The sequence below is a fragment of the Pelophylax lessonae genome (genome assembly GCF_965119305.1).
Source record: "Pelophylax lessonae genome assembly, chromosome: 3".
Taxonomy (NCBI): Eukaryota; Metazoa; Chordata; class Amphibia; order Anura; family Ranidae; genus Pelophylax; species Pelophylax lessonae.
Genome location: NC_138770.1, coordinates 637,714,888 through 637,741,433, shown reverse-complemented (window position 1 = coordinate 637,741,433; position 26,546 = coordinate 637,714,888). Strand labels below are relative to the sequence as shown.

The window sequence follows — 26,546 nt, the reverse complement described above, 5'->3', positions numbered from 1 at the left end:
GGTACCCGCTCCCACTTCCGCTCGGAGCAGCGCCCTGAACGGAAGTTCTCCTCTCCCCCTCCCTCCCTGCAATCTTCTGGGACACGTCAGAGGTCCCAGAAGATTGCCGGCCAATCATGGCGCGCAGCGCGACTCGCGCATGCACAGTGCGTACCCGGCTGTGAAGCCGCAAACTGTCACAGCCGGGTGCCCACAGCAGTGATGCCGGCGCCGAAGGAGAGGATCGAGGCTTCGGGCGGCCGCATCGCTGGACCGTTGGACAGGTGAGTGAATGGCTGGAACTTCGCTTTTAAGGGTTTGGACACAGCATGAATTTGGCGGCAGGTTTCAGCTGAAACCTGCTGATCAGCTGCAGAACTTTATGTACAGAAAACTGCAATCTGGTGATTTCTTTTTCCTGAAAAGCAGAGAGGAAAAAATAGCCAGATCGGTAAGTAGAAGCAGCACACATTACACTTGTTAGGCACATGGCTAACCCCTTGATGTTAACCCCTTCCCAGCCACTGTCATTAGTACAGTTTACAGTATTATCACTGTATAAGTGTCAGTTAGTGATCCTCCCAGCCAGTGTCTGTTAGCGCCAGATTGCCCACAACACTATCACAGTCACACTATAAGTCATATTATAGTGTGTGATAGATAATATAAATATATATAAGATTAATTATAGTGTGGCTGTATATTAGTCATATCACCACCATTACAGTAGAACATCTATAGTTGCGTAAATTCCAATATATACATACCATAGTTTGTTGACGCTGTAACTTTCACACAAACCAGTTAATATACAGTGGGATTTTTTTTTTTTTAGACATGTAGCAGAATACATTTTGGCCTAAACTTGTGAAGAAATTAGTTTTTTTTTTTTTTTTTTTTTTTGGATGTGTTTTATAACAAATTAGAAAATATTATTATTTTTTTTTCTTGTTTTTTTTTTTTTTTACAAAATGCTTTGGTCTTTTTTCGTTTATATAATCAAAAATAAAAAAACCCAGTGGTGGTGAAACACCACTAAAAGAAAGCTCTATTTGTGTGAAATAATCTACATTTCATTTGGGTACAGTGTTGCATGACAGCGCAATTTTAAGGTCTGGTTATAAAATGGGTAAAACCTTCTGGAAGTCAGGTCTTTAACCTTCCTAGTGGTATTCCCAAGTGTGGCTCGGGGTTAAATTTCAGTGCCAAAAGCAGTAACCCCGAGCCACACTCGGGGTAAAGCTAGGAAGATCGCTGGATCCTGGAAGAGAGGGTACTCACCTTGTCCCCGGGATCCAGCGATGTATCCCAGCGGTGTGCGGCGGCGCATCTTCCTCCCGATGCTCTGCTGTGTGAGCCCCGGCTTCCGTCTCCTGCGACGTGACGCTCGCAGGGGGGTGGAACCGGCGGCAAATTCAAAAAGTAAAACACACCAATCACACTGATACATTACAAAATAAATTCACATTAGTTTGCCCCCCAGTGCCCTTTCCTGCAGTTTTACTGTAATATATATATATATATATATATATATATATATATATTACATCAGCTTATTTATAGTTATTTATTATATTATAATTTATGAATTTGTGTTTCAAACTTTATCATACCCGAGATGTTATAAAGAAGAATGCACAGTAAAAAAAAATCATATGTAAATAGTTGGTTTGGGCTGCTCATTCTTAAGAATTACATGCAAAATAATGGTACCGCTGTCAGCACCTAAAATAGGAAAGAATCATACCGCCAGGGAGGTTAAGATGCAGAAATCTATATAGGTAACGTTATTTCTGACTGTATAGTATGTCATTCTGGAGGTGTAACTGCTTGTTTTCTCTTATTAGACTCTGCATGACTGTAAAGTGATCCTGACTGACAGGGCCTTCCTAAACGTGATATATAGTCTGACAAAGGCCGGTCACTCTCAGTTTGTGCCAGATATCTTTGAACATATGCAAACTTGCACAGGATATGTACAAGGTAATAAAGGACCGATGAAATGTATAATGCATGGGTTTATATGTATATATGTAAACTAGATCTGGTTTGGATATGGGTTGTGTGTGCGTTGGACTTTCCTCTACCATAGTTGTGATCACTCCTCCTCTGTTCCTGGTTTGTGGTCGCTCTTCCTTGATCCAGGGGGTCACTCACTCACTTCTGCTCTATACCACTGACTATAATCATCTTCTCCAGTTACATTCCACTGCTTCCAGCTGCTCAATGTTTGAAATTGTCACACTTCTGGTTTAGAGCATTGGCACAGGAGGAGTAGAGGGGAGGCCAAGCGGATAACCATAACCGTCGGCTGCAATGGCTGACAGTACAGCCATGGCCAAAAGTTTTGAGAATGACAAAAATATTAATTTTCACAAAGTCTGCTGCCTCAGTGTTTATGATGGCAATTTGCATATACTCCAGAATGTTATGAAGAGTGATCCGATTAATTGCAAAGTCCCTCTTTGCCATGAAAATTAACTTAATCCCATAAAAAAAAACATTTCCACTGTATTTGAGAAGAAGGCTTCAGGGCACCCAAGAAAGTCCAGCAAGCGCCAGCACCCTCTCCTACAGTTGATTTAGTGCGGGATCGGGGCAACACTAGTGCAGAGTTTGCTCAGGAATGGCAGCAGGCAGCGTGAGTACATCTGAATGCACAGTGAGCAGAAGACTTTTGGCGGATGGCCTGGTGTCAGGAAGGGCAACAAAGAAGCCTCTTGTCTCCAGGAAAACATCAGGGACAAACTGATATTCTGCAAAAGGTACAGGGATTGGACTGCTGGGGGCTGGGTTAAAGTCATTTTCTCTGATGAATCCCCTTTCTTAATGTTTGGGGCATCTGTAAAAAACCTTGCCCAGAGAAGGAAAGGAGAGCGCTATCATCAGTCCTGTGTCATGCCAACAGTAAAGCATCCTGAGACCATTCATGTGTGAGGTTGCTTCTCAGCCAAGGGAGTGAGCTCACTTACAATTTTGCCTAAGAACACAGCCATGAATAAAGAATGATACAAAAATATCCTCCAAGAGCAACTTCTCCCAACCATCCAAGAACCGTTTGGTGATGAACAATGCCTTTTCCAGCATGATGGAGCACCCTTGCCATATTGCAAAAAAAACTAAGTGGCTTGGGAAACAAAACATCAAAAGTTTGGGTCCATGGCCAGGAGACCCCCCAGACCTTAATCTCATTGAGAACTTGTGGTCAATCCTCAAGAGGCCGGTGAACATAAAACCCCCCACAAATTCTGACAAACTCCAAGCATTGATTATGCAAGAATTGGCTGCTATCAGTCAGGGTGTGGCCCAGAAGTTGATTGACAGCATGCCGGGGCGAATTGCAGAGGTCTTGAAAAAGAAGGGTCAACACTGCAAATATTAACTCTTTGCATAAACTTTATGTAATTGTCAATAAAAGCTTTTGACACTTCTAAAACGCTTGTAATTATACTTCAGTATACCATAGTAACACCTGACAAAAAGATCTAAAAACACTGAAGCAGCAGACTTTGTGAAAACCAATATTTGTGTAATTCTCAACTTTTAGCCACGGCTGTAGTTGTAGTTCATTTATTCACAGAACTCTATGAATGAATGATGTGGCCGTGTGGATAGAGCACGCACCGCCTCGCTGAATTCTAATTAAAACAGCGGGCACAGGGAGAAGGTCCTTTGCCTGCTTTCACAGGGGGGGGGGGGGTTGAGGTGGTGAATGCTCACCTTGTTACACCCTAATAACGGGTGTAACATGTAATGTGTTGAGAGAGATGAACTTCACTTCCTGTGTCACAAATGCAACAGTAAGTTAGAGGAAATCTCCAAAAGTAAGGGGGAATTCCTCTCTGACAATGATTCGTGGAACAAGTGTTCCCATTGGAAGATTTATTTTTACCTTTTGCTCTGGGGACAGCTCCAAAAATTCTAGATTTCTCCTTTTTCTTTTTCTCTGTGACAATGGTCGCCAGTACTAATAGAGGGGGTGGGATCTACCCAGATGGGGGACCCAGACACCAAAGGAAATGGGACTGGTTATCTAACCCCTTTGCCACTCTGCAAAATAAAAGAGATACACTTTAATCGTTCGAGATATACTGTACACTCAGGACTGGAAGCAGAAAAATATGAATGGATTAAACCAGTGCTAATGCTTTGCTGACTGAGCTGGAAATACATGATTTTTTTTGTTTTTACGTGCAAGGGTTTACATCTTCCTTTTTATAAAAGCTATGTGACATTGCTAATTTTTCTTTCTAGTGTGACTGCACTATTCTTGCATTACACAGTTTAAAGTGTAATTAAAGGCAAAGCTTTTTTTTTTTTTTTTTTTTAGTTTGGGATAGAGTGGAGAGGGATTAGAACGCTTGTCAGTTTTTATTGCTGTCTGTGTCTCCGTTAGAAAATTACCCTTTCTATTTGTTCTGTTTACCATTATTATTGAAAGTAGGAGTAAAAGAAAATCCCAAATTTTGGGTTGTCCCCAGAAAAGTAATAGAGGGGAAATCTTCCAAAGGGCACATTAGTAGTTCTGGTGACCTGGGGTCCCTTAAAGCGGAGTTCCACCCTAAAATTAAACTTACCTCCATCTTCTCGCTCCGGGTCACCTGAAAAACAAATGGATAATTGCAATTTTTTTTTTTTTTTTTTACTTAAGAAAATATTCTTACCTTACTTCCTCTTCCTCCCCTCGGCGGCCACGGCGATTCGTCCCTTCCTGGCTTTGCAATGATTCCTGGGAGCTGGACGTCATCGCTCCCTGGAATCAATGCGCCTGCACCGGCCCCGACGTCAGTTCCGGTGCGGGAGCCGTCATACCTTGCTAAACAGCTTCTGGGCATGCCCAGAAGCTGTGCAGGGATGACGCTGCGGCACCGGAAGTGACGGCGGGGCCGGTGCAGGGATGACGCTGCAGCACCGGAAGTGACGGCGGGGCTAGTGCAGTGCATCGTGGGGCCGAAGAAGACGGAAGAGGACACAGAAGAGGATCGCGCTGGCTTCAAGCTGCCCACACCTGAGATGGCAGCGCTGGACAATACATTTTCAAGGTAAGTATTTCTTCTTGCAGGTAAGTGCGACCTGGGACAGATCAGAGGCTAGCCATTGTGGAATGTACTAGCCCTGACTGTCCCGGGGGTATTTTTATTAAAAAAAAAATGTCCCAGGGTGGAACTCCGCTTTAATTTGCAGGTATTTCCCCTCACTTCCTGTTTGACTTTGGGTCCCCCTTCCTAACAGTTTTTTGTCTATAAAGCTGAAAAGTAAAAATCCTTACAGCTTTAGTCACATTACTTACTTGAAGGATGGCCCACGTTGTGCAGGCAGCTGGATCCTGGATCAACCTTCACTGCAGGGATGCCAGTCCTCTTTACTTTTCTCTGAACATTCGGTTCTGCAATGGTTAATGGTTTTAAGTCTTCATGCACAAGAGCAATACAAATGGTCCAACAGGGACACGCTCTCTCCTTCCTTCTCCTCTATTGAGAAAAGTTCCTTTATTGATTACACTGCTTGTAACTTGACCTGTGAATGGATGGAGAGAATCCTGTGTCTGATCAGACTCTTCCCCCATTCTCAGATCATGTTCAAGGCAATATAATCCAGGAAATAACCTTTTCTCAATGGAGAATGAGGAAGCAGGGGAGTGTAGCCACTGGGCCATTTGTACTGATGTACTGCCTGAAGACCTTAAGCTGTTAACCCTCGCAGAGCTGCAGTTTCATGGAAAGGAAGAGGACAGGGCAGCCCTGCAGTGAAGATTTCTCCAGGATCCAGCTGCCCACACAACATGGGTTGCTCTTCATTACAGGTAAGTGATGTGACTAAAGCTGTAAGCATTTTTTCTTTCTAGATAAACTGCAGCTTTAAGGCAAGGTAGAAAACCCTGCAGTCTTATTGCCTGTGTTGATGGGCAGAGAGTAGCAAGTATTATATATTTTTTTTATTTTGCGTAATAATATTTTTTCTCATCTTACAGACGTGATAAATCTGTGTCTGAAGTTACTGACACAAGGCTATGGAGATACAGCGCTACAGGTAGCAAAGAGGTTTATTCCCACCCAACAGTCAGAATTAAATTTCACAAGTCAGCCGGGCAGCTTCTTTATCCGTCACTGCGTCTATTTAAACACGGTATGATCCCTTCCCCATTACATATTCTAAGTTGGTAAAGAAAATTTTGCAGCATAACATTAAAGCGGAAGTCCAGGCTATTCCTAACTATTCTTAAACTACTCCCACCCCTTCTAAATCCTAATTTAACTACACTGTAAAAGGAACATGCTTGTACTTGCCTATTCTGAGGGCCCTCCGGTTTGGTCACATGAACTCCTCAGTGGAGAGGAGAGATTGCCAACGGCTGCAATTCTTGTGCGGGAATTCGCCCATAGGATTGCTATTGGGCATCCATTGTTGGCTGTAACTTCTCTTTACTGAAACCAGAGCTGGGAGCCGATCACATGACCAGACTGAAATCCCTTCAGAATAGTTAAGTGTAAGCATCTTCCTTTCAAATGTTATTTATTATTACAGGTACAACATAGCTTTACACATTTATCATACATTCACATCAGTCCCTGCCTTCAAGGAGCTTACAATCCAAGGTCCTTAACTCTCATAGATACACATACTAGGGCCAATTTAGACAGGAGCCAATTAACCTAACAGCATGTCTTTGGAGTGTGGGAGGAAACCTATGTAGGCATCGGGGAGAACATGAAAACTTCAAGCAGGTAGTGCTGTGGTTCGATTCGAACCATTACCCCCATGCTGCTAGGCAGAAATGTTAACCACCTAGCCACTGTGCTTTTGGTAGTTGGAATATGATTTAGAATGAAGTTGAGAGCAGGTTTAATCTTGGGAATAGGAATCTGGACTTTTACTTTAAGTGTTGGTCTTATTTTATTTATTTTTACTTTATGGAACAATTGTGACACGGTAATGTTTTGATCCCACAGCTGGATCGTTTTTCTAGCCAGTTTGGAGGCTGACAGAATATAGGTCATCAAATGTTGTAGAGCTGAAAGTCTTGGATTAATCCTCCACCACCACCACCAACAACAATCAGCTAGTTATTGGACATGCAGGGGTTTGAGAGTCATGTTGGGGCCCTTTAAATTGTTGGTTCACCTTTACAGAAAAAATGATGACCTGCCATGCTAATCTGAAGGTCTCCATTCAGTTGGCATGAACGGCAAGCACATGTCGGTGCAGACTAAAGAATGCAGCATATTTCAGACTAAACTTTGCTCTAGGAAGAATGGGTTTTTAATGTTGAACTAGAGACAAGCTGCTAAGTACACAGATTGTGGGGCGGGGGTATAAAAAAAAATATATATATATTTTTTTTTATTTTTATCTGGCAGGTAAAGCAGTAAATAAAAATAAATATATAAATAAATTTATTTTTTTTATTTACTGCTTTACCTGCCAGATAAAAAAAAATATATATCTGGCAGGTATATATATATATATATATATATATATATATATATATATACACACAGTGGGTACGGAAAATATTCAGACCCCCTTAAATATTTCACTCTTTGTTATATTGCAGCCATTTGCAAAAATCATTTAGGTTCATTCTTCTTCCTCATGAATGTACACATAGCACCCCATACTGACAGAAAAACACAGAATTGTTGACATTGTTGCAGATTTATTAAAAAAGAAAAACTGAAATATCACATGGTCCTAAGTATTCAGACCCTTTGCTCAGTATTTAGTAGAAGCCCCCTTTTGATCTTATACAGCCAGGAGTCTTTTTGGGAAAGATGCAACAAGTCTTTCACACCTGGATTTGGGGAGTCAGGTTGGATGGTAAACGTTGGTGGACAGCCATTTTTAGGTCTCTCCAGAGATGCTCAATTGGGTTTAAGTCAGGGCTCTGGCTGGGCCATTCAAGAACAGTCACGGAGTTGTTGTGAAGCCACTCCTTCGTTATTTTAGCTGTGTGCTTAGGGTCATTGTCTTGTTGGAAGGTAAACCTTCGGCCCAGTCTGAGGTCCAGAGCACTCTGGAGAAGGTTTTTGTCCAGGATATACCTGTACTTGGCCGCATTCATCTTTACCTCGATTGCAACCAGTCGTCCTGTCCCTGCAGCTGAAAAACACCCCCACAGCATGATGCTGCCACCACCATGCTTCACCGTTGGGACTGTATTGGACAGGTGATGAGCAGTGCATGGTTTTCTCCACACATACCGCTTAGAATTAAGGCCAAAAAGTTCTAATTTGGTCTCATCAGACCAGAGAATCTTATTTCTCACCATCTTGGAGTCCTTCAGGTGTTTTTTTAGCAAACTCCATGCGGGCTTTCATGTGTCTTACACTGAGGAGATGCTTCCGTCGGGCCACTCTGCCATAAAGCCCCGACTGGTGGAGGGCTGCAGTGATGGTTGACTTTCTACAACTTTCTCCCATCTCCTGACTGCATCTCTAGAGCTCAGCCACAGTGATCTTTGGGTTCTTCTTTACCTCTCTCACCAAGGCTCTTCTCCCCCGATAGCACAGTTTGGCCGGACGGCCAGCTCTAGGAAGGGTTCTGGTTGTCCCAAACGTCTTCCATTTGAGGATTATGGAGGCCACTGTGCTCTTAGGAACCTTAAGTGCAGCAGAAATCTTTTTGTAACTTTGGCCAGATCTGTGCCTTGCCACAATTCTGTCTCTGAGCTCTTCAGGCAGTTCCTTTGACCTCATGATTCTCATTTGCTCTGACATGCATTGTGATCTGGAAGGTCTTATATAGACAGGTGTGTGGCTTTCCTAATCAAGTCCAATCAGTATAATCAAACACAGCTGGACTCAAATGAAGGTGTAGAACCATCTCAAGGATGATCAGAAGAAATGGAAAGCACCGGAGTTAAATATATGAGTGTCACAGCAAAGGGTCTGAATACTTAGGACCATGTGATATTTCAGTTTTTCTTTTTCAATAAATCTGCAACAATGTCAACAATTCTGTGTTTTTCTGTCAGTATGGGGTGCTATGTGTACATTCATGAGGAAGAAGAATGAACCTAAATGATTTTAGCAAATGGCTGCAATATAACAAAGAGTTAAAAATTTAAGGGGGTCTGAATACTTTCCGTACCCACTGTGTGTGTGTATATATATATATATATATATATATATATATATATATATATATATATATATAATATATATATATGATATTTATTTTTATTTACTGCTTTACCTGCCAGATGCTTTGTACTTTTGTGCATCCAGCTCTACAACATGGCGCAGGTATTCTGACACACCAAGATGGTAAATTAAAACTGAGAGATTGCCACAACAAGCATTGAAGTTACTGTCAGCCTCCTGTTGCTCACAAGCCCCTGGATGTTTCACTGGTTAGGTTCCTATGTAATATGGTCATCTAGTATTTTAAGATAATGTCATAAGTGCTAACTGTGTCGTCCTTTTTTTTTTTTTTTTTTCTCTAACTAAGATGCAAATCTTAGTTATTCTATAGCTTAAAAAAATGCATTTATTAATTTTTTTTAGATTTGTTTTTTTACAGCAGTATTAAACCCCAAATCAAAAATGTAATATTTTGCAGTTTACCAATGTTAAATGTGGTGGCTGCGTTTTGGCTTTCCCCCCCCTGATGATCAGGCAAGAAACACACCTCCTGTATTAGTTCTTTGTCTGCAATCTTATGTTGTGTATGTATCCTAAATCCTAAAGCCTCGTACACACGCACCGATTGTTGGCCGACCGATCGGCCGTCTTTTGTCCAGTGTTGTTGTGTTGAAATGTGCTCTAGACTGCACACAAATTTTGTCGGCCAACAACAACTAACTGCAGAAGTGATGTCATTTTCTGGTCTACTTTTCGTGTGTTTTTTTTCTTCTCTGAGCATGCCCAGTCTTGCTCATCTGACTTTTGTCTGCCGAAATCTGTACCGACTGACAAACAATCGGGCGTTCTGGTGACGGCCAACAAAAATGTTATAGTCTGCACACCAGATTTTGTTCGGCTGAAAAGTCGCAGTCGGTTGTCGGAAGCATCATACTAACAAGCCAACAATCGACCGATCGGACGTTGGCCGAAAATTTACGGCCAACAATCGGTGCGTGTGTACGGGGCTTAATTCTTGACCAAAGCTTCCCCTCCCATATGTTCGTTTTGGTGCAATTTTTAAAAGTGATTTGTATTGATGATTTATTTTATTTACTATTGTAGCCTGCCAGCATTCTAAAGAAATATGCACCTGAATTGGAAGAATCTAAGTTGCACTGCTCACCCCTGCAGTTCGCGTTATACTCTGCTCTGGAAGATGGTAACAAAGGTAACTATTCTATTTTGTTGAGGTGCATTTTGGGCTTTGTGAGGTGAGTGTGGGACAAGTTCACAGCAACCCATCAAAGTCTCCTGTTCTCTAATAATTGTTCATAGGGGACAGGTATGTGTCGTGTGTTGGAAAGTAATCAGAGTTGTTTCTGCCAGTTGATAGTACCGATAACATGCTAACTGAAAAAAAAAATTGGTTAATGACCAGCTTTAGGGCACAGTGGCTTCTTGTTCCATCAACTCTAGGTGAATCAGGCAGATCATTATCTATGCTAATATTCTAAAGCAGGGGTGTCAAGCATTCATCGTGGGCTGCATCAGCATTATGGTTGCATTCAAAGGGCCAGTTGTATCTTTAAGTCTATATAAATTTATCTAGGCTTTTTTTTTCTCAGTGAATAGGTGCAGGAGCAGTGGAATTGCACTGACAGTGGGAGGATCTTACAGGGAAAATGCCAGGAGTGCGGGGTCCAGGGGTGGGCTTTGTGCGGGGTCCAGGGGTGGGCTTTGTGCAGGGTCCAGGGGTGGGCTTTGTGCAGGGTCCAGGGGTGGGCTTTGTGCGGGGTCCAGGGGTGGGCTTTGTGCGGGGTCCAGGGGTGGGCTTTGTGCGGGGTCCAGGGGTGGGCTTTGTGCGGGGTCCAGGGGTGCGCCACGTGCAGAGTGCGGGGTTCAGGGGTGCGCCACGTGCAGAGTGCGGGGTTCAGGGGTGCGCCACGTGCAGAGTGCGGGGTTCAGGGGTGCGCCACGTGCAGAGTGCGGGGTTCAGGGGTGCGCCACGTGCAGAGTGCAGGGTTCAGGAGTGCGCCACGTGCAGAGTGCAGGGTTCAGGGGTGCGTCACGTGCTGAGTGCAGGGTTCAGGGGTGCGTCACGTACTGAGTGCAGGGTTCAGGGGTGCGTCACGTACTGAGTGCAGGGTTCAGGGGTGCGCTACGTGCAGGGTTCAGCTCCCTTTCACAGGCTATCCACATCTCACTTCCACCTCTCCTCGGCTCTGACACCACTCTCCCCTCCATCCCCCACCTCTGCACACCTCTTCCTCCACAGCCCTCATCTCTTTTTAATCACCATAAAATCCTCACCTTGGAGTCCGTTTAGGGACCCAGGGCCGACTCATCTGTTTATAATTTTGCTTTTGGTACTGCTTCTCTACAAAACATGCATTCTGGGATGGTCTACAGTTTTTTGTTTGCCAGTGTCCAATCCTCCTGTAGGCAGCAGTAATACCGAAAGTTGATAAACTTACCAATGTGTCATAATGGAGTCCTAAGAAAAGGATTTTATAGTGAGTGAGCTCCTTTGTGAATTTTATAGCTGTGTTGAGTTTTGCTTTTTTTTTCTAGATTTGGCATTTGACCTCATAAGAACCTTGAAAGAAGAAGGCTTACCTGTAAGACCGCACTACTGCTGGCCTCTGCTGGCTGCCTTCCACACTGAAAAAAATGTACAAGGTAAGTCACCACAACCTGTAACTGCAGGTGAGAATTCCCTGTAGTAAGTCTGCTTGTCTTCTGCATAATCCACAACCCCTCCACTGTTGGATTCTCACCTGTCTTGGGTGACATTGAGATTTCTTGCTTGAGTAAAATAAGTATAGACTTTCTGTATAGTAAAGCGGAGGGATTCATGACAGTTGACAGTAATGAGCATGTCAGATGCTAGTTCATACTTCCGTTGTTTATTTGCTAACAATTACACTATTTATTGCAAAAGATACTTGATTGATTCCATCACTTACGGGTAGTGGCCTGTGTATGGGATACATAAGGTAGATCTTTGCTTATAAAATCTGACCCTCTTGAGTAATCTCTGGTCTTGGAGAGCACTTCATATGCTTTGTTAACCTTATGTTCCCTCACCTTACGCACTCTTAGGGCTCTTTCACACGGCCGCTCCGTGTGTCTGCAAATCATCCTTTTTTTTTGCGGATGATTTGCGGACATAATGTAAGTCTATGGCATTGCGGATGTCGGCGGAATACCATCCGCTGACATCTGATTTTCTTCCTTTCAGTTCTGTTCCGTTTTTTGGAACGGAACAGAACCCTATTTTTTCTCCGTTCAAAAAACGGAAAGGAAGGAAAATCGGATGTCAGCGGTGTCACCCGCTGACATCCGCAATGCCCATAGACTTACATTATGTCCGCATATCATCCACAAAATGATGGGATGATATGCGGACATACGGAGTGGATGACACAAATGTCATCCGCTCCGTGAAAAAAAAAAAAAAGTCCCGCAGCGGAGCTTTCACACGGAGCGGCCGTGTTAAAGAGCCCTTAGGTGGATTTAGTAGGTTGAACAGCCCATCTCCAGGCATAAAAGAAAAGTTTGCAGTGGCACTGTGCCTGCACTGCAGGTGTTAACTGCTCCTTTTTGTCTGGGGTAGAGGAGAAAGGAGATATACTTAATCCTCCAATCCTCCCAGCTCAAGAGCAGTCTGGTACCCCCACGCTCCAGCAGTCTTAATTTGAGGACTGTTCCTGACGTCATCAAGCCCAAAGCAGGCTCCATAGACCAGGAACGTCCCTGCTGGACTGTGGGAGAGTGCTTTTTTCTGGAGGAATAAAGGATCGGGTGAGTATAAGCTTTCTCCTCACCCCTAGACCAAAAAAAACAGTTGACCAGTGCAGTGTGTGCACAACCCTACTTCATGTGGGAAAACAATTTTGGGCTTTAAAGTGGTATTAACCCTTCATTTTTCTTAAAATTACAAACAAGTCATACTGACCTGTTCTGTACAATGCTTTTGCACAGAGCAGCCCCAATCCTTTTCTTCTAGGGTTCCTCACCAGCGCTCCAGGCCCCTCCTTTTCAGAGGGTCCGTGCATGCTCACTCCTGAGCCCCGCTGCTGCATCACTAGACACAGACAGTGGGACTCGGTAAGTGGGCAAACTTACAAAATCTGCAGGTGATCAAATAGTTATTTTCCCCACAGTATTCTTTAATTTTGCACAGAAGGAAGTGCTTTAAGATACATAGAAACATTCATGTTGCTTATTGAATCCACAGTTAATCTTTATCAATTTTGGTTCAGTCTTATACTACTGTGAAGGCATTTCCAGGCCAATCCAGTGTTCTTTCCTACACCAACTGTTTCAAATCTAGATGTTGCAATTTGCTGTAACGCAACTTATGGTGTTTTTTGCAGTGCCATTCATTTTGAATAGCACCTCCACAACACACTGGTTTTGCAGCCCAGGCACCACACAATAATGCACTACTGTCCATTGTGGTGTGCTGTGGTCTGTAGTGCAGGCATGATTGCCAAGTAGTTGCCTTGATATCTGTTGCCCTCCTTGAAGTGTTGCCTGAGCCCACTAAAGTGCCTATGTTTTCATAGATTGAGGACCCACCCTAGCTCTGGCTTGGTGAAGTGTCATTTAGGTCCCGTCAGGTGAGGAAGGCGAAGGAGGTGCCTACTTTAGACATTCCTCATACTACTGCAAAGAATTGGGCAATGATCATAAAGTTAACATCTGTGACTTCTTTGGCGCCTCCTATCTGTGAATAGAGCTTGGTTTAGTTGTTTGGTGCTCAAGGTTTAATGCAGGAAACTTCCATGTTCGTTTTTTGAAAGGTAAAATTGAAGGGCTCGAGGCTTTTTTGCCTTGATGCATTGTGTGCATTAAGGTAAAAAACCTTCTGAGTGCACCCCTAGACCAAAAAAACAGTTGACCGGTGCAGTGCACGCACAACCCTACTGCATGTGGAAAATTTTTTTTGCCCAAAGTTGGGCTTTAAAGTGGTATTAAACCTTCATTTTTTTTTTTTTTTTTTTTAAATTACAAACATGTCATACTGACCTGTTCTGTACAATGCTTTTGCACAGAGCGGCCCCGATTCTTTTCTTTTAGGGTTCCTCACCAGCGCTCCAGGCCCCTCCTTTTCAAATTGAAGGGCTCAAGGCTTTTTTGTCTTGATGCATTGTGTGCATTAAGGTAAAAAACCTTCTGAGTTCAAAGCCCACCTCCCCCCCAATCCTCTCCTGATGCTTAGGGGTAAAAGGAAGAAGCAGTCACAAACCACCATGGAGCTTAGCTAATAAAATCCTTTGTCACTGTGCCAGACAAACAAATCAGGAACAATGTTGACGCGTTTCACACAGACATTTCATGCTTAATCATAACCATAACAATCCTAAAATAAATCATGGGTTATGAGTAAGCATGAAATGTCTGTGTGAAAATTGTCAACGTTGTTCCTGATTTCTTTGCCACAGTGACAATAAAAGTTTTTTTTTTTTTTTTTTTAGGTTCAGCTCTGTGGTGGTGTGCAGCAGACTATTCTTTCTTTTACCCTTGAAGTTTCGGTGGTGAGCCTGGGCAGGCACCCACACCAGATTGCTGTCCATTACTTAATGGAGCAGTATTCACAGTATTTTTGGACCCCCCTTATGCTTACCTGAGCCTCGTCTGGATTCAGCGATGTGCATGAGAGCAGGAGCTCTCTGGGGGTCTCTCTCTCCCCATTGGCTCACACAGCAATGGGAGCCATTGGCTTCTGCCTCTGTCCATCACAGCCAGTGAGTCAATGAAGAGAGAGTGGGGGTGGTGCCAAGCCGCACTCTGTATGTGAATGGACAATGTCCTGCTTAAGTTCCCCGTAGCAAGAAGGCTTGCTATTGGGAGCATTTAGCATGGGGGAGGAGCCAGGACCACCAGCAGGGGTGAAGAAGAGTATCAGGGTTTCTCTGCAAAACCATTGTACAGAGCAGGTAAATATAACATGTTGTTTTTTTTTTTAAATCTTTAGAAACACTTGAACTTACTAATGGTACATGCTGTAGAGCTCCATGGAGTGCCAGATAAGCATCAAGGCATTGCTGTTTTTTACAACAGCGATCCCTTCTATGCGTAATCCATTTTGACACATTTAGGAATATTTAGAGGTTGATACATAATGCCAACATTCCCATTGTTCTGTGCTTGAGTTTTTTTTCCCCCATATTGGATGTTTTGACTCCTTGTTCATGGTTCAATGTTAGAACAACATTTTGGAAATTAAAACTTGCATCACTACTTTATTTCTCAGTAAGTTATGGTTTTGCTTTCTAAAACAAAAGACATTCTTGTATTATCATTTTTATCATTTTAAGCTTCAAATAAATAAAACATTTTCTTAATGGGCAGAGCATTAGAATGACAGAATTAATTCTTCTGTATAAAGTGATGATTTCTAAATAGCTGGCTTACATAGCTCAGTTTCAGTCTAAAATATAGAGCAACTTAACCGTCTGGTTTATAGAATTGCCATATTTTTTGTTTTTTTTTGGCTCTCATCAGTCCTAGACATGGAAATCCAGGCTTTGTCTGGGGAAACAGTGGTGAAGAATGGCGAGTAGAACAGTGGTGAGGTGGGCCATAGCCAGAAGGTCCTTCAGCAAATAAAAAACAAAACGCACTGATTGCCATAATTGGTCATAGTGGTGATGGGCAAGTAAGTGCAGTTGATGCTGTACTTCTAAAACCTGATCTTCATACAGATCATAATAACTGTATCTGGTGGCCTATACATTTGCAAGGTTAAGACGCCCATATCTAAAGTTCTGATTTTCGCCTTGGCTGCAGTTTTAGAGTTCACCTTGAGATTCAACAGTTTGAGAAATCCTAAGTGGCAGTATGAATGTACAGTCGTCATACTAGGTGAGCTCCATTGTAGTGTAGTAAAAAGTCAGATTTCTGTCATTTTAGCACAAGAGGGCTGGGCCAATACCTGGAGCTGGGTAACCAAGGTTTAGAAATGTTAAAATGGATGTTAACTCTTACAGTTACCCAGTGAAGTGAATAGTCTCTGGTGATCCACAGAGATAAAAAATCCTCCTACATAAGCTGGACTTGCCTATCTGCAGCCCTCTTCTCTACAGCTGTTCAAAATCCACACATCAAAGCCTATTCCAAGCCTGCAGTAGGCAGGGATCTGACACCACACTCTGCACAGCACAAAACTGCATGTAATCTGAGACCTGAGTGGAGGGAATGGACACATACTTCCTGCATAGTCTCATAGGGAAACATGCACAGCTGAGACGGTCATTCACCTGATGTGTGCTTTAGGGGAGGAGCATGGCCATGCCCTGGGATTCCATCTTGTCACCATAAACAGTCAGAAGTGATTTATGAAAATAGGAAAGGAAGGGGAGAGCAGGCAGAAATCACACTTTGGATTGAGCGCACAGTATAGAAAGATATAATTGATTACATTATTTATTTCAGAGGTTGACAACCACTTTAAAGCTAGTAGCCAAATATTTGACCCTTTTTGGTTTGGTAAATAACACCTCATATATTCTCGTTCCCTAAACTCCCAGAACTCCAGGGAATTATTTTATGTTATAGGAGAGACGTTTGTTATTAATCGAATGTGACTGATAAAAAAAATAAGATATTGTAATCTAAGATTTAACGATCTGTTGGCAAATGCCCCCCCTTGAAATCTGTGTATTGCAGATAAAACAAGAACAAGTTTTGTATCTGTTTTTTTTTTTTTCTTTTTTTTTTTTTAGCCCTTTGAGTACCAAGTAAAAAACATTGTAAGGGCACTTGATAAACTGTGTTTTATCTTTTACAGAATGAGGCCCATATGACATAGTGCACCTGGGAGGGGCATGTGCAGCGCCCAGGCCTGCCGCTGGCACCCTGTCAAAGTCTATGGCAGTCTGCAGCTGTAGCAAGTGGTACTGGCAATCAGGGGCGAAGGTCTGTAACGCAGAAGACCTGTGTTCTGGGCCTTTGTCACTGAATGCACAGGGCCCGTCACCTGGCCTTCCCACACTCATTGCTTCAAGATGGTTCTGTGGACAAGGAGGTCTAATATGAGCTCTAATGTGACATTTATAGAGCACAAGTTTTAGGCACATGGTTCCCAGTGTTCTTTTGAGTTTTGTTAAAGCGGTTGTAAACCGCTGCACTTTTTTTTTCTTACCTGCAAGGTAAAGGCATATTGTACTAGTATGCATCGCATACTATCACTTTATGTGAAACCTACCTCAAAATTAAGCATTCCAGCGATGTGGTCATTGCTGGAGACGGTGTCTATTTTCACCCGGTCTTCCTTCCGAGTTTGTGGACCCTGGCTGTGTGACTGGAATGCGTGCGGGAGCCACTGGTCATGGCACAGGGCTCTAAAGAAATGACATGGGCGACCATTCCTTAAGAGTGCATGCGCCAGAGATTTCACTGGCTGCATGTACAGTAAATATCTCCTAAATGATGCATATTTGGGAGATATTTACATTACCTATAGGTAAGCCTTATTTTAGGAAGTACTGTTGTCAGTGAGCACTAGGGAATTCATATTTTGCTTTTTCCTACTGCTGTCTGTTGTTTAAAATGCTAAGGAGGGGAAGATGTTACATATGAGGAAGACTTAGCTGTCTCTGGAAGGAGATAAATTACTGTCACCAACTCCAGATGAGGGAGTATTTGACCTACAATAGATGCTTTCGAATTTTTCAGTACTGCACGAGTGACACACTTTATCTATGACCATTGTCAGTGCCATCTTGAGAGCTTTAAAGGGCCCGGGCAATGCAGTGCACTGGGGTCCTGCCTACACAATCACCCACGAGAATAAAAATGCAAATTATCAATAAGGCTATATTTATTGGTACAGCAGTGCCAGGCTAATGACAGCTTCCAAGTTCGGTGGCTGGGTACGGTGAACACAGACGGGAGTCAGACTCGATTGTCCTATGTGTGCCGGTTCCCTTGGAGGCAGACAGATATTCCTGCAGTTGTGGGCTCCCCGGCCTGACAGCAGCGCTTACCACCTGCTAAGTTTGGCTGCGGATGCACACGGGAATCTGGACTAATGCCTGGCTAGGGCTGGGTCACTGGGTAGGTGGGGCCTCCTGGGCAAGTGGGGCCCCCGGGCAACTTCCCAGCATGCCCATTCGATAAGATGGCCCTGATCATTGTTATGGTTTTTAATGAGTACTTCTATCTTGGAAAAGTATACCAAGAGCTGTGTTGGCTTCCTCTGGTAAACTTTCCTTTTCAAAATCCTAGTTGCCTGACTTTTATACTTAATCTTCAACCTAATCTCCAGGCATATGGCTAAATAAACAGATTAAATGCGTAAAGGGCTTTTTTTTTTTTTTACCTGCCAGCTAAAATTATTTCTTTATTTCCCATTCTGAGATTTGCACAGCTATTCCACACTGCACAGCCCTGTCTTGTAGGCCATGAGAGTTACATTTTCTTTGCTGCAGTTAGGTATCACTTACAGGTCCTGTCCCAAGAATGTCTACAGCTCACTGCTATATCTCACCTTATGCCCAGTGTATAGACTAGAACCTTTTTCTCTTTCGTTCATCGACGGACACAACGCACCTAGGGGTCTCCTACATTTGGACCCCTCCAGACTACCAGGGCAGGACACACTATCCTAGGACCCTTACAGAGTGGGGATAGCAGGGGAGACCACAGGGGTCTCCACTGCATCCACTGCCCTGGGACCCCCACCATACTCCAGGTCCAGACAGGGGGGAAAGGGAGTGGGGGAAGACAAGCTCACTAAGGGATTTTTAAGGATGGGAGGAGGGAACCTGCAGGCAAGTCCGACTGTCCCTGAAGATTACCTGAATCCACCCCAAAAATAAACTGCCAAAAGGGGAGAGGGGGGACTGTACTGTAGATCTCTCAAGATAAATAAAAACAAAAAAGATGTAAGGAAGCAGAAAAAAATTGCTAGGACCAGAGATCCAAGCCGGGAGCCTAGGTCCTTACTCCTGACTAGACAGATTAAAACTGATTACCTAGAGCAGAGCGGGGGGGTTATATACCAAGCTGAGGAATGCCCATGGGCGTAGCCAGGTGTTTTTTGTTCTGCCTAGTCCTACTCCTGGAGGAGGCAATATAACCCAGTAGTTATGATTTATGGAGCGCTGGGTCCGTCGATGAACTCCGAGAAATGGATTTTTCAGTAAGTACAAAAATCCAATTTTTCCAAAGTAATAGGCAAGAAAAAAAGGAATAAACTTCAAACAGTCCGAGGTATTCTCCAAATGTATCTCCTTGTGCCTGCAGCCTGCTCTGATTCACTGTGGATCAGGCTTCATTCACACCATGCAGGTTCGACGGGGTGTGCATATGTCACATGTAGGGAAGCCTAGTGGGCTGCCCTACATGTAAGAAATGCATATAAGAAGTCTCTGACACTTTTGCATAATTGCGCCATACCTTGCTGTGCTATGGTACTGTGCAGTTTGGCACATGTGTTGGCAGATGTGTGGGGGTGCTATTAAGAATTATTGACACCATTGCGCATCTTCTAAAGGGCGTTGTGTTTCTGTACATTCTTGTATATATTACCATCACACACGTTTGTGGAAACAAGTGGGCGCTGTAGCGACTACCAGCTGGTTTACTGGCTACATCACAAAAAAATGCACATATTCGCCAGCACACCAAGGATCCTCAAATATTGTCCAAAGGGTTTTATTGCAGAATGATCATATCGCAAGAACAAATGCAACGTTTCGGATTCAAAATGTTGCACTTATGATGTGATCATTCTGCAATAAAAACCTTTGGACAATATTTGAGAATCCTTGGTGTGCTGGCGAATATGTGCATCTATCTGTGTTTCTGTACATGTTGGGAAAGTGTATGATTTTGCTTGCGTTCCCGCCATTGCACAAAGTGCGAACGTAGGGTTAGAGCAAGTCCCAAATATTGTCTGAAGGATACTCTGAAGCACTGTTTTGTTTTCAACTTCTCTCCCCCCAGCCTGACTGGACAGTGAAAGAAGAAGCAGCATCTTGATGAACTGCTTTCCCTCTTTCTTCCTGTTAGCATGTCCCTTGTTAGCACATGAGCACAGCAGCACAACTGGCTCCTTCTGCTGCTTTTCTCAATGGGAATGAGCTAATTTAATCTGTATTAGTGATTACTGAACTACTTCTAATATTTAAGGCCCTTATGGTAATCACCAGTGTTGGGGTAGTTACTCAAAAAATTTAACTAGTTACTTCTGTAAATTGTAATGAGATTACTTTACTAGTTACTGCATTTGAAAAGTAACTTCACTACTTATTACTTTACTTTCCTCTTTCTTAACTGACCGTGTAGAAGAAGATACATGACACTCTTTCTGCATAGAGTTTATTGTATAAACACAGGCTTTGGGAAACATGAGAACAAAACCTGAAAAAACAGAATAAAACATAAAGTGCAACAAAAAGTCATAAACTTCATCCCTCTCTATTCTTCGAAATGATTGTATCGCACGGGTTGGGTAACGCAGGAAAGCGCGTTCCTATAGCCTAGTAAAGTAGTGTAGTTACCAATATTAGTATTGTCACTAGTTACTTTACTTAGTTACCAAAAAAAGTAATGTAGTTACTGTAATCAGTTACTTTGTAACTAGTTACCCCCAACACTGGTAATCACTGACCCAAAACAAGTATTTTGATCAGGAGCTCTGACTTTGCTATAACTTCCCCAGCTGCATGCTTGTTCCGAGTTAGTGACTTGCAATATTGAGGCCAAAAATGGCTAGGAAACTAGTGTTGTAAAAGGAAGTTGCTAACATCAATTACACATTTATCTTGGTACAGGTTTCCTTTAGCAGTATAGAATCCACTTATACTTAAACATGGGAGTCTACCTATTAGACATGAACTCTACCCGAACCGTGCTTCTGTAAAGAGTTAAGTCTAAGGTTTAAGAAAAAGTAGTCTGGGAAAACTCCTGAGATTTTGCCTTGTTTAGGGAATGCTTCTAGAATGAAGTGTAGAAATCTACAGATAAAGCAAGCATTTTATGCCAAATTTATGGCTGACCCGCCAAGAGCGTTCGAGACAGAAAAATCTATTAAGGAGCCTTAAGTGGGCCCGAACACTTCCACTTTTTCTTTGTTACACGTGGGACACCATCAAAGTGGGACCAAATTAACCAAATGTGACTTTTTTCATCTTAGAGTATGGTATATTAATTCTTTAGGTTGTATTAGTGGTATTTCAAAAGGTGTAATCTCGTAAAAAAAAAACATGCTTTTAACAAAAGTATTTTACCCTCGGGGATACAAAAAATATGTCGTCTTCATCTTATCACGCTGTATAATGTATCGCAGATTGAGATGCGCAGTTGTTAGCTTGACACTGGGTGACAAACAAAATGCACTAACGAAATAAAAATGCTTTTAGCTGATTTAGTCTTGTTGCAATTTTAGCTAAAATATACATTGGTATTAAAGCTTGGAAGGAAAGTCGGAAGCAAATATTCCCTAATGGTCCCTTGCCGTAAGTGGCAAAATCTGTTTTTAAATGCTTTTTTTTATTTTAAAGCAATCCGAATGAAGTTAACCCCAGACTTGAGTACTTGACTGGATTAATAATTTGGAGGCAGAAGTCGTTATTTTAGGTTAGCTAAGTATGCTAAGAGTTCTTGTTGTTTTGTGTTGTTTCTGCCACTTTGTCTTTCACTGTACCTTTTCTATAAACTTAAAACTGAACTCAAGGCAAACCGATAAATACACAGACAAATACATATAAAAATACTGTTTTACCTGCCAAAGAATGTGTACTGTTCATCCGGTTCTGAGATTTACACAGTTCTGCCACACAGCAGCAAGTGCATACATTTAACAAGCGTTGGCCAGAGACTACAGGCATGCTAAAAAGGATGGTCAGCAACTGCAAACATGCTACAGAAGTTGTTGGAAACTTGGGACATGCTTCAAGGAAGTTTTATAGACTACAGACACATTTTTATGAGACTGTTAGCTATTTCAGCTTCTTTGCATATCAGTGATTCTACATTTGTTCTCTCTGAGGCACAAGTCCCCTATGCCACATTTGATTTTTTTTCTTCAGTTTAGAAAATCTAAATCTGAGAAAAAAAATCTCAGAGGAAAGGATTAGACTGCACTGAAAAAAGTAAAACAGTTGAGAAGCAATAATTCAAGCCATTTACAATGGAGCTCCAGGCTCCTTAAGAAAAAAAGTCAGCAGCTACAATTACTGTAGCTACTGACTTTTAATATTAGGACACTTCTCTGTCCACGAATCCAGCGGTGTCTTCACCCCACCCGATTTTTTTTTTTTTTTAATCGGCTCTCGGGTGCTGCTGCCATCTCCGATAAGGGAAACCAGCAGTGAAGCCTTGAAGCTTCACAACTGGTACCCTACTGCGCATTCGCTTTGTGAATGGCCAGCCCCCCCCCCCTAAATTTGCCAAATATGGCAGCAAAAGGGGGGGGGGGGGAAGAGGTAAACTAGCCAGTTAACTACTAAAAGTCAGTCTAAAGAATCTTTTCTTTTCTGGCTTGAGTGAGCATCGAGGTAAGGGAGACACAAACGATTGTTAACTGTGTCCCTGATGCTTGCACAATACAGTCAGGTCCATAGATATCGGGACATCGACACAATTCTAATCTTTTTGGCTCTATACACCACCATATTGGATTTGAAATGAAACAAAGATGTGCTTTAACTGCAGACTTTCAGCTTTAATTTGAGGGTATTTACATCCAAATCAGGTGAAAGCTGTAGGAATTACAATAGTTTGTATATGTGCCTCACACTTTTTAAGGGACCAAAAGTAATGGGACAATTGGCTGCTCAGTTGTTCCATGGCCAGGTGTGTGTTATTCCCTCATTACCCCATTTACAAGGAGCAGATAAAAGGTCCAGAGTTAATTTCAAGTGTGCTATTTGCATTTGGAATCTGTTGCTGTCCACTCTCAATATGAGATCCAAAGAGCTGTCACTATCTGTGAAGCAAGCCATCATTAGGCTGAAAAAAACAAAACAAACCCATCTGAGAGATAGCAAAAACATTAGGTGTGGCCAAATCAACTGTTTGGAACACCCTTAAAAAGAAAGAACGCACTGGATAGCTCAGCAACACCAAATGACCCGGAAGACCATGGAAAACAACTGTGGTGGATGACCGAATAATTCCTTCCCTGGTAAAGAAAACACGCTCCCCAACAGTTGGCCAGATCAAGAACACTCTCCAGGAGGTAGGTGTATGTGTGTCAAAGTCAGCAATCAAGAGAAGACTGAATATAGAGGGTTTCCCACAAGATGTAAACCACTGATGAGCCTCAAAAACAGTACGGCCAGATTAGAGTTTGCCAAACATCTAAAAAATCCTTCACAGTTCTGGAACAACATCCTATGGACAGATGAGACCAAGATCAACTTGTACCAGAGTGATGGGAAGAGAAGAGTATGGAGAAGGAAAGGAGCTGCTCATGATCCAAAGCATACCACCTCATCAGTGAAGCATGGTGGTGGTGTCATGGCGTGGGCATGTTTGGCTGCCAATGGAACTGATTCTCTTGTATTTAGTATTTATTGATGATGTGACTGCTGACAAAAGCAGCAGGATGAATTCTGAAGTGTTTCGGGCAATATTATCTGCTCATATTCAGCCAAATGCTTCAGAACTCCTTGAACAGCGCTTCACAGTGCAGATGGACAATGACCTGAAGCATACTGTGAAAGCAACCAAAAAGTTTTTTAAGGGAAAGAAGTGGAATGTTATGCAATGGCCAAGTCAATCACCTGACCTGAATCCGATTGAGCATGCATTTCACTTGCTGAAGAAAAAACTGAAGGGAAAATGCCCCAAGAACAAGCAGGAACTGAAGGCAGTTGCAGTAGATGCCTGGCAGAGCATCACCAGGGATGAAACCCAGCATCTGGTGATGTCTATGCGTTCCAGACTTCAGGCTATAATTGACTGCAAAGGATTTGCAACCAAGTATTAAAAAGTGAAAGTTTGATTTATGATTGTTAATCTGTCCCATTACTTTTGGTCCCTTAAAAAGTGGGAGGCACATATACAAACTTTTGTAATTGCTACACCGTGCACCTGATTTGGATGTAAATACCCTCAAATTAAAGCTGAAAGTCTGCAGTTAAAGCACATCTTGTTTGTTTCATTTCAAATGTGGTGGTGTATAGAGCCAAAAAGATTAGAATTGTGTTGATGTCCCAATATTTATGGATCTGACTGTAAGGGCCAATTGACCACAGGTTGAACACCAGGGCTATGGCTGAATTTGCACGATTACTTTTCGTGACTGTGCGCAATATAATGCGATTTTTGCATGCGTTCATGATACTTGCAAAAAAATGCATGCTGCGGTGCCATAACTTGTTTAATAGCACTCCAAACTTGGCAAACAGATGCGTGCTTTACACTTGAAAAAAACAGACAGCAAAAGATGTGTGCAGGAAATGCATGAAGGTAAAAACTTCAGGCTGTAGCGTCACTTTAAGTGTTTGGTAGCAGAACACATCTTACTGTTAAATGGTAAACCCAAAATCTGTTGGAAACGTGGCATCATCATATCTTTATTACCATTCCTAGATGATATTTGAAGTGGTTGTAAACCATTTTAATTATCCAGTGAAGTGACTGGCCTCGTGTTGCACAGACAATAAACAAATCTTCCTATATAAGTTGTACCTGTTTGTCTGAGGCCAGCTCTTATCCACAGCCTTCAAAGTGTCCAGTTTACATAGTATTTCTGATCGTCAGGGGGGAGGGGATCTGATGTCACACACTGCACAGCATAGAGCAGGGAGCTGAGTGTAATTTGAAACCTGAGAGGAGGTAATGAACACACCCCCTCTGCAAAGTCTGACTCCACTTCCTGTCCCCATGGAGTCTACATAGCCTGTTTGCTTTGGATTGAGGCAGGTATGCACTTTAGAAGGATATGCTTTGTTCATTTTTAATTTCAGAGTTTTACAACCACTTATACCACTTCCCACCTGCCCCTGGGGTGCACAGTGGATTGATCCCATGACCACTGTCTCTGGTGGACACAGCAGAGCACGATACTCGGTTACAGCGCCTGGGGTATCATGTGATCGATGTGACCAATCCTAGAGAAAACATGATTGCATGTAAGCAAAACTGTCATGAATGGAAGTCATTTAAAGAGAAGTATAGTTTTTTTCTTTTTTCAGAATCATACTTACCTAGATGGATGTAATATCGGTCCGATGCTGCATCTAAACCCTGCCGGCTCTAAGACTGAGAACCAAGTGATCAAACACCGCCAGATTTCAGGGCTCCCTGAGCAGAGAGCCGGTGACTGTGAGTCACTGCTGTCTGCTCTGCCCCACCTTGCGCTCACTTGAGCGCTGGGCTGTGGAAGGGGCGGGAGCGGCCAGCTCAGGATCTAAGCGGCTCGCTGAGGGGCTTGGTTGGGTGCCTGTCCAGGCATGTGGGCAGATCCCGACTTGATTGTGGTGATGTTGCCCCAACCTGGATTGTGTCTGTGACGTCAGCGGACAGCTGTCTGCTGAAAACAGGTCTCAGGAGTTCAGAACGAGCTGCACTTCTATGATCCATATGAGAAGTACAGCCAAATGAGCTTTGACCATACCTCTCCTTTGTCAGCTTGCTTACTAATGTGGTGCTGTGATTGGCCTACAGCTATCACAAGGTACCTGGGCCAGTCACAGCATTCTGTACCATGTGATTAGCAATAGTTACACAATAGCTAGCAAGCTGTCCTGAATGAAAGCCATTCATGACTGGTAAAACTATTGCTTATAACAGTGATCGTCACTGTTACAGATGTGCTGATAGGTTTACATACCCTGGCAGAATTTATGATTTCTTGGGCATTTTTCAGACAATGTGAATAACAGAAAAGCTTTTCTTTCACTCATGGTTAGTGTTTGGCTGAAGCCATTTATTATCAATCCACTGTGTTTACTCTTTTTAAATCATAATGACAACAGAAACTACCCTAATGACCCTGATCAAAAGTTTACCTATCCCAGTTCTTAATACCATGTATTGCCCCCTTTAACATCAATGACGGCTTGAAGTCTTTTGTGGTATTTGTGGATGAGGCTTTTTATCTTCTCAGATGGTAAAGCTGCCCATTCTTCCTGGCAAAAAGCCTCCCAGTTCCTATAAATTCCTGGGCTGTCTTGCATGAAATGTATGTTTGAGATCTCCCCAGAGTGGCTCAATGATATTGAGGTCAGGAGACTGAGATGGCCACTCCAGAACCTTCACTTTATTCTGCTGTAGCCAATGACAGGTCGACTTGGCCTTGTGTTTAGGATCATTGTCATGTTGGAATGTCCAAGTACGTCCCATGTGCAGCTTCTGGGCTGATGCATGCAAATTGTCCTCCGGTATTTTTTTTTTTTTAACATACTGCATTCATCTTGCCATCATTTCTGACCAAATTTCCTGTGCCTTTTTGTAGCTCACACATCCCCCAAAACCGCGACTGTGGTTTGGTTTCAACAAACCCCTCATTTTCCACTTCTTGATTAGAGTTTGAAC

General features: G+C 42.8%; 1 protein-coding gene across 1 annotated transcript in view; it reads left to right on the top strand.

The window, feature by feature from the left end:
- Nucleotides 1-26,546, top strand: part of LRPPRC (leucine rich pentatricopeptide repeat containing) — a 402,453-nt gene that overhangs the window by 26,464 nt on the left and 349,443 nt on the right. Inside the window, exons 8-11 of the mRNA XM_082250995.1 lie at nt 1,827-1,962; nt 5,951-6,105; nt 10,167-10,272; nt 11,616-11,723. Of these exons, the coding sequence (XP_082107121.1) occupies nt 1,827-1,962; nt 5,951-6,105; nt 10,167-10,272; nt 11,616-11,723 (505 nt within the window). The remainder of the gene's footprint in view (nt 1-1,826; nt 1,963-5,950; nt 6,106-10,166; nt 10,273-11,615; nt 11,724-26,546) is intronic.